General features: G+C 36.6%; 1 protein-coding gene across 1 annotated transcript; it reads right to left on the bottom strand.

Annotated features, from left to right (window-relative positions):
- Positions 1 to 228: 228 nt before the first annotated feature.
- Positions 229 to 2,841, bottom strand: GlnRS (Glutaminyl-tRNA synthetase). The gene has a single exon (XM_090413483.1). It carries the CDS (start codon positions 2,779 to 2,781, stop codon positions 454 to 456), a length of 2,328 nt encoding a protein of 775 aa, XP_090269609.1. The 5' UTR covers positions 2,782 to 2,841; the 3' UTR covers positions 229 to 453.
- Positions 2,842 to 8,938: the final 6,097 nt, after the last annotated feature.

Genomic DNA, 8,938 nt, shown 5'->3' on the forward strand with positions numbered 1-8,938 from the left:
ATACACACACACACACACACATCCACATTCATATATGCATATGCATACACACACACACACACACACACAAGGTGAGGTATGAGACATTATGTGCAAAATGGCAGAACCTCCTGCAGTGTGGGAGTTTTCTCAATGACTGTGTAGATCTAGGAATAATTTTTAACTGACAACTCAGAATTGCTTCTTAAATTTAATTCACTGCCTTAATATATTATGAAGCACATTAAAGCATTCATTAGGAAAGCAGCAATAAAAGGAATAAATAATAGCACATGATGGAAGTATTGGCAATGAAAATGCCAATTACAAGGCACAAAGTAGACTTCTCAGTTAACAGTTGTTTGCTATAAAAATAGAGCCAAGCTGCACAAATATTCTTATACAGCTTATCATGGGCATTAGATAGAAACACAATAAAATATATATATTTATAAGGAACTGTTGAAGTTCTTTTTATTTCTTGCCAGCATCTTCCTTTAATGTTACTGTTCTATTAAATACAAGTTTGCCTACAGAACTGTCACAATCCACACTGAAAAATCCAACTCTTTCAAACTGAAATTTGTCATACACTTGTGCCTGTTGCACAGACACATCTACAAAAGCATTTTTAATGATTTGTAAAGAATCCATATTACAATCTGACAAAAAGCCATCGGGTACTTCCTCGGGATCTTCAGGATTCTTGTGATTAAATAGCTTGTCATAAAGCCTTACTTCACATACCAATGGATCTGATACCCAATGAATAAATGCTTTAGGTTTTGATGTTTCTACTGAGGGACTGCAAGTGACTTCTAATTCCATAACATTTCCTTCACTATCCTTTATCACCTTGCTGACAGAAATTGTGTATCCTGCATGCCTTAAGCCTACCATCTGATCAGGAGTTAATCTTCTATAATCTTTCTCAGTAGTTTCTCTGAAATCTGATCTTTCGATGTATATTATTTTGTTAAAACTTATCTTATGAGTTCCTTTTTCTAAGCAAGCTGGGAAATTGGGAACATTTAGCTCAACTGGAGAAGAATAAGGAAAATTGGTAATAGTTACCTTTAAGGGTTCAAGGACAGCCATAGCTCGTGGAGCTGTAACATTGAGTACGTCTCTTACGCAAGCTTTTAACATCTGAGAATCCACAACTGACTGAGCTCCTGTAACTCCCATTTGTGCACAAAAACTATTAATTGCTTCAGGAGGAAAACCTCTCCTTCGAAGTGCTGTAAGCGTAAACAAACGAGGATCATCCCAATCTCTTACAATACCGTGTGTTATAAGCTTTGCTATTTTCCTCTTTGACACAACAGTATAATTTACATTAAGGCGACCATACTCCCACTGCACTGGACAGTATATATCTAATGCATTGCAGAGCCAGTAATACGAAGACCTTCTGGATTGGAATTCTTTAGTACAAAGTGAATGCGTAATATTTTCTAAAGAATCACAGAGACAATGTGTGAAATCATAAGTTGGATATATACACCACTTATCACCAGTTCGATGATGAGGGAGAAATTTAATTCGATATGCTACAGGATCTTGTTTGCCCTCCTCAAGAGTGACTTTCATCCGAAGTGTGGCTTCACCTTCATTAATTTTACCACGTCGCATATCTTCAAAAAGCTTTAAACTCTCTTCAACTGGGCGGTTTTGCCATGGGGAAGGAGGTGCATTAATTCCCTTAATTTCTTCATGTTTCTGGTGACATACATATGCAAAATCATTTTCAATTAACTTAACAGCATACTTATACAGTTGGTCAAAATAATCTGATGAATGTGTTACTGCGTAAGGTTTATACCCAAGCCACTCAACCATTTCAAGAATACCAAGAAAAAATCTTTCTTCTTCCTTTTCTGGATTGGTATCATCATAGCGAAGAAAACATATACCATCATATGCAAGAGCATAACCAAAGTTGATGTTTATGGCTTTAGCATGTCCAATATGAAGAATACCATTAGGTTCTGGAGGAAATCTAGTACGTACCTGCCCTTTAGTGACTGCCAAATGATGCTTTAACAAGTTCATAGTATTGGATGTGATAACATATCCATCCGTTTTATAATTCTCTCCAGGCTTATGAAAGTGTACCTTGGTTTTCATCAGTTCAGAAATTGTTGTTGCACCAGACATAGCTGACTCTGTCATATTATCTACACCATTTACAGTGATTTGTACCTGCCTGGGCTTCGCTGGTTTTCCTTTAGATGGTTTCTCCAAATCGTTAACAGTTTTTGATCCCAATAAATCTAACACTTGAACATCTACCTCGTGTTTAATCGATTTACCATCAGCAAATTTTAATCTCCGTCTCGCCTCACCCATTAATATTCCCATATTGAAACTATAACGACTTTTTAACAATTCATCTCTGTGCAATTTTATCACATCTTCAACCACTTTCTCAACTTCTTCAGGAGAAATTATAATACCTACACCGGACTCCAATTCAAACTCTTCAATATTCAGTGGTTCCACTGGATGTGCTAATAAATATGCAAGGGCTGCATTTAACTTAATCTCACTATCAATTTTTTCTTTGGCAACATACTCGACTAAGAGCGGTAACTGTTTTCGAATTTGAGATTTCACTTTCGATGCGGTATGATAAAGTAAGTTACCTACCCCTCGAGAAATTCCATCTTGTATATATTTTTGAGCTTCGTCTATTGTCTCTCGTAATATCAGAGATAAATTTTCATTTTTCAAAGTTTCCTTAGCTTTTTGTTCACTAAGTCCAATGCTAATAAATTTTGTTACGTTATCATCTGCCATTTCTATTTAAGATCAGAATAACCACTTCACCATGTGAGGCCAAAATTTTCTAACATTGCATCTTACGAATCGTGGACAGAAACAATAGGGCCACCTAGCGGTTGAGAGTGTTTGACAGAAAATCCAACAAATTAATATGAAAGGGGGGGGAGGTATTTCGTAATTTGTGAATATCCCGCAAGCTCTTTGATCAATTTTCGCACGAAACTTTTATACTTTCTATATTCGGCTTTGAAATGATGTTGGATTTAATATCCACTTAATTTATACAATTAAATTATTATCATTCTGTATAACCATGAATTAAGAATAAATAACACATTCCACTTCATACATAATAAATATGAAGCTATAATTAAATAAGAAAAAAATAAATAAGGAAAAATCAGTTACTGAATGGAAAAAAATGTCAATAATTCATGGGTGATTTGTAAATGACATGAACGGGTATCTTTGAAAACGTGGCCGGAAAATTCGCCCTACACATTTTCGCCAAAAGACATTTTGCATTCATTTTTGTTAATAATCAATAGATGATAAAGGAGAAAAAAGGAAATTTTAAAAAAGGAAAATCTTTATTAAGGTGAATGCTAGTGATATATAACATAATGAAATAATTTAAAAAATGTACGAATTAAAAGAGATGCTGAGTAAATAATTAACTTTTTGCTCCGGATCATCAATTCAACAAATCCATCAATAACATCGCTCATTGGAAGAAATGCTAATACTGTGAAGCATTTAATTTTCGTGTTGAATTCAGCATCTGTTTGATAGCATAACCTCAAACCAATGGCAATAATTTTGCAATAAAGATTTTGTGCCATATGAAATAAACAACCTGTTATAGTTGTTGATGTAAATATGTTAGAAAAAGCGTTGATAGTTGCTTTTTCGAAGTCAACCATTAATGTTTCGGGATCTAATGATGAACGTAAGCCCTTTAAGGTACTGAATAATTGATGTAAGTTAATTCTAATTTTCCAGGAAGCAAAGGAAAAAGCCTCCATGGAATCCTTAGCGATCTCGTGCCAGTCCCAAGCCTGGATAAAAAAGGAGTCAGTCAGAGTGTCGATGCTCTGACCGTAAAGAAAAAACACGATTGTTGTCTGATGCCTATACGATCAACAGCTACAACATGCCGGCTCGGACGTCGCCCGGATCAACAAGGTCCGCGATACCAATCGAGCGATTCAATATCATACTCATTATCTGGTGGTGACATCTGCTTCAATTCTTCAGTCAGTTTAGTTTCCCAAAGCTAGCTAAATCTAGTTTTTTTTTTTTTTTTTTGATATAACTCCATCTTGTCGATCACTGTACAATTTTATCTTTATTCATCAATACTTTGCCATTTTTCTTTAATTGTGGTCTATTCCGGTTGCCATCTTCAATTAATGGTTCTAATCATTTTGTAAACCTCCCTAGTTTTATGCTCTCCATAGTACTATTCTATAATTCTGCATTGGGCTTCTAACCATTTCATTTTATCCATTCTGACTGCTTTTTTTTTTTCACCTCATTACACTTTCTTATACATTGCTCCTCTATTTGTTCTGATGTACTAACTTTAGCGTTTCTTGTCTAATCCATTTCTTCTTGATCTTCCCTTCTTCTGGTACTGTTTCTTCAACTGCATCTTCTATCGCCTACATTACTCCTTTCACTCTTAGATTCGAATTTTTTTTTCTTTCTCCACACTTTTGAGTTTCTCCTCTAACACTCTTCTCTCCTGCTTGTTATTTCTGCTTCACTTATTCTTGCTGTGTTTCTTAGTTTTTCATGATGGGGTTTATATTTTCTTTTTAATTTCAACTTGATGTTTGCAATCACTAAACTATGATTCGAGTCTATTTCGCCTCCTTGGAAAGTTCGACACTGCTGTACTAATGTTATCCATATTCTTATAATCATAATCATATCAATCATGTTCTTGGTTTTCCCCTCATTTGATCTCCACGTCCATTTTCTACACGCCTTGCTGGAATCTTGTGTTACAGATCATCATCTCGAGGTCCACAGCAAATTCTAAAATTTTTCCACCTCGTTGATTTCTTTCTCTGAAACCATATTTTCCCATTACTCTTTCTCAACCATCATTATCTATTCAGACTTTGATATTCCAATCCCCATCAATAATTAGTACATCTTGCTTTGGTATTGTTTTTATTGTCTCTATCAGATCTTTGTAAAATAAGTCAATATCGTCATCTGTGCTGTCAGATGCGGGTTACTGATTTGTTGATTTGACGATCCGCAGCAAAAAGTTAATTATTTACACAGCATCTATTTTAATTCGCACACATTTTAAATGATTTCATTATGTTATGTATCACTGACAATTACCTTAATTAAGACTTGCCTTTTTAATGATTTTATAATATCCTTTATCATCCATTGATTAATTACAAAAATTAATGCAAAACGTCTTACGGCGAAAATATCGTACGGCGTAAATTTTTACGGCTAATTTTCCTAGAACCGGTGATATGGTTACATGGGTGGAGGTGACTAGAGAGTGCATGAAGTGTCTGTTCTTGATGGCTGATGATGTAAAATTAGGTAGCGTAACAGTTAATTGAGGCAATATGCAGATATTGGATCACGATTGAAACATGCGGATAATATGGACACCATTTTAATTTGGAAAAGTGTATTATGCATTTTGGGATGATATGCATGATTTTGCAGGTCACATTTTGTGTCCTGCAAAAGTGGGGGTTGGAGAGGGAGGTTGAATTTTAGGAGAATATACAAGCACATACTCGTACAGCAAAGGTGGCTAGTGTAGGATGACACTACTAAGCAGCGTTACGAATGTTATCATCCTTCTATAATTCAAAGAGTGGTCAACTTGCTTTATTGGAGATGGTGAACGGGTGGGGAAGTCCCAGAGATGGAGGCACAAAGTGAGTGTAGGTTGCTTCTTATGAGGATAGATTGGTAGTTTGTGCGTTGCAAAAGTTCACTGATAGGCAAAAAAAAAAAAAAAGAGATGATATGATAGCAAAACAAAAACCGCTAAGGCCTCTGATTCCCTTACAGGGAGCAGACAAGGCCATTTAAGCGCTAACGTTTTTGAAGACAAGACTGAGGAGGAAGTTCAATATTTACCTGAGGCTAATTAGAAATAGCTAATAATATCCGGCATCCAGTGAAGAGAGGAAGCTAACAAGTGGAACCATCTCGTGGTCCCTAATCCTAACACTAATATCCTAATCCTATTTATTGTCTGAGATAGTGTGGGTTCTACAATCGTTTTTCTTGAGTTTACGGGACGAAAAACCCGTTTGCCAGTGACAGAAAATGTTCCTCTAGTTGGCGAATCTAGGTCTTCCTTCGAGAGGTCAAGCGCCGTGGAGTGCAAACGCCACTTCCACTGAGCTACACAGGCTCCCAGGATAGCAATTTATTTATTGACTTTTAAGTAAGTAAATAAATAAATACAATAAATAAATTAAGGATTAACCATCACATTCTCTCCGATTTGGTTTCGAATACCTGAAGTGTGGGTCTGCATGTAAGCATAAAACAGAAAGAAAGGTAGGATTTATTTACTAAAACCTTCTAACGCATTATATTCTTTAAACGGTGTAGATAGAGCTTCTTTAGCCTTAACATTCTGAATATCAATGGGCACCGTCCGCATGGTTAGCCTAGTAGCTATGCGTTTTGCATCCATATGCCTGGGAAGGAGTGTCCTAGGTTCGATTCCCGTCGACGACGTGAGGAGCTTAAGGATTTTCCTCAGCCATAGCCAAGTTAGCAGTCTTGGGCGTGGACAGCAGGGTTTCCCCCCAGTTTATCTGGGATTTTGCATCCCGCAAAAAGCAGACGGACCGGCCCCGTGAACACACACGGACTCAGTCAGGAATACTTAAGACAATCCCGCCAGCCATAGGTCTGAATTGTCAGCTATGCCGGTCCCGAGACCGGATAAAAATAAGGGGGATTGAGGTGGTGCCATACCTCCCTTTAAAAGGGGTTCACGGCTGTTGAATCACCATACAAAAGGAATGAATGAGTGGACAGCCAGTCTCAATCCTTCAAGTATTTGCCGATAGTAGGCTCAAACTATTAATAAATCAAAGGTTTTGAGAAATGAGATTACTGCAGACAGCTGTTGCCATCTCTTGGCTCTAAATCTTAACACTCATATTATTTTCTATAATAATATGAGTTTTGCAGTTCATTGTATTGAGATGCGTGGTTAAAAAATTCGGTTACTTGGAGGAAACCTGCTTACCACTTACTTACCCTACTTACTATGCTAGAGATTTATTTATTATTTTTATATAATCCAAAACCCTACTCTACAAATCAAAAATGGAACTTTTATTAAACCACTTCAGGCACGCCTCCAAAAAGTAGAACAGTGGCGTCCATCATTATGGGTGACGAAGTTCACCTTTCACCTAAAGACGATCACAAATATTAATTCCCACAGTGGGATTCACGTACGGATCCCGTTGTTTGGAGAGTTGAAACACCAACCATTCTGCCAACAAGGCTAGATAAAGATTGATGTAATTATAAGACTAATATGTAGGATTTATGCAGATGAAAATTTTCACACTTTTAGAGGGAACTGAGCAAAAAATTATAGAGTGAACGTTTCGCTTGGAGACTGTTGAATGAGAGGAATGATTTGACACCATCTGTTCTGAGTTCCCTATCAGTCAATGCATCCAAGGAGAGGCGTAATTGATATACAGTAGAGTGGACAGTGTGGTATTCGAGTCTTCCAATTAGAAGTGTGATTGAGATTGAGTGGACAGTTTGATCTCCGAGTCTTCAGGCTACATGGAAGTTACCGTGAAAGCAACAACAACAACGATAATAATTCCCGCAGTATGCTATATCTGTTAAATGCGCTTGTTCTCTGACCTGTCTATTTGTCTTGTTAGGCGAAACACTCGAGCTTATGAGGAGAAAAATTCCTGCCGCCTTTGGATGAGACTGGTTAATTTATCTTCAGTCGAAACCCTTGTAATTATTCTTCATAATATTAAGTGGATTACAGAACAGGTCTTTCCAATGGACATCTTCAATATATGCTTGTTATAAAAGCACAGTGATAACAAATAAATAGAGCATCAGTTTTCACTCCTATTATAAATGGAAAAAATAATTAAATATTTTATATCTGTCCGTTAATTCTTCTGTGAAAGAAGTTTTAATACCACAGACATTTCTGTGGACGTTTGGAATTTTTCTATTTAAAGCAGAATGTGGGATACACGCATTTCTTTGAAATCATCTCATTTTAAAGTAGAAATCGCATAATGTAACACATATAATACTTTACAAGATACTACTTCTCAATAATGGGAGCTATGACTCGGAAATGAACATGGAAAGATTCAGCAGATGCTGTGTTATTTAGAGCTAGTAGGCAAACTTTATATTAGCTGCAAAAGTGCTATTGAGGAGAAGTTAGAAGATTTTGGATTCCATCTTAAATATTAGCGATTCTTTCCATTAAAAATCACAAGCAAACCCGCGGTTTGGTTGAATAATACTAAAGATTACTAGATAAATGTTTCACTTACTATCCATTCAGTTGGTCCACATCATTCATCCAGCAGGCCATCGCTCCCCTACCATCATTTTAAATCATTATGATCAAGACGATAAATCTGCTGCTTCGTGTTTGCCCCACACCATTTCTTCTGTCTTCCTGAGTGAACAGGGATTTAGTCCATATGACCTTTTTCTGGTCTGTTCTCCAATACTGATGTCTATTAGCCACAGGTACTTGTTTTTGTTGTACAGACATTGTATCTTCAAGGGATGTTTAATGACATAATCCATTCGCAAGTACCATCCACATGATTTCATATACACTGTATTGCACTTTCTGGTTGTAGCAGCAGTCCTTTGAGCATTACGAGTATATCACGCTAATTACAGCGCGTTCGAAAAAGAAAGAAAGAAAGAAAGGTAAAAGGAAGTTGAAGAAAGAAAGACGGTTATAGGTTAGATTCCAGTTGCAAAAAAGAGGTACTTTTTCTAATCTTTCTTCGCCGGCTTCCAAGTCATTCGAACTTTGACATAGACAGGAAACTCAATAAAATAATTTATTAGCCTTGCTCTGCTGTCCTCATGAACTGATAATAGGAACATTACCCAGTATGAACTTTTCCCCCCGTCCTCT

The sequence above is a fragment of the Typopeltis vanoorti genome, chromosome 24, assembly GCF_054136105.1.
Source record: "Typopeltis vanoorti isolate ZY-2024b chromosome 24, IOZ_Tvanoo_1.0, whole genome shotgun sequence".
NCBI classification, from domain to species: domain Eukaryota; kingdom Metazoa; phylum Arthropoda; class Arachnida; order Uropygi; family Thelyphonidae; genus Typopeltis; species Typopeltis vanoorti.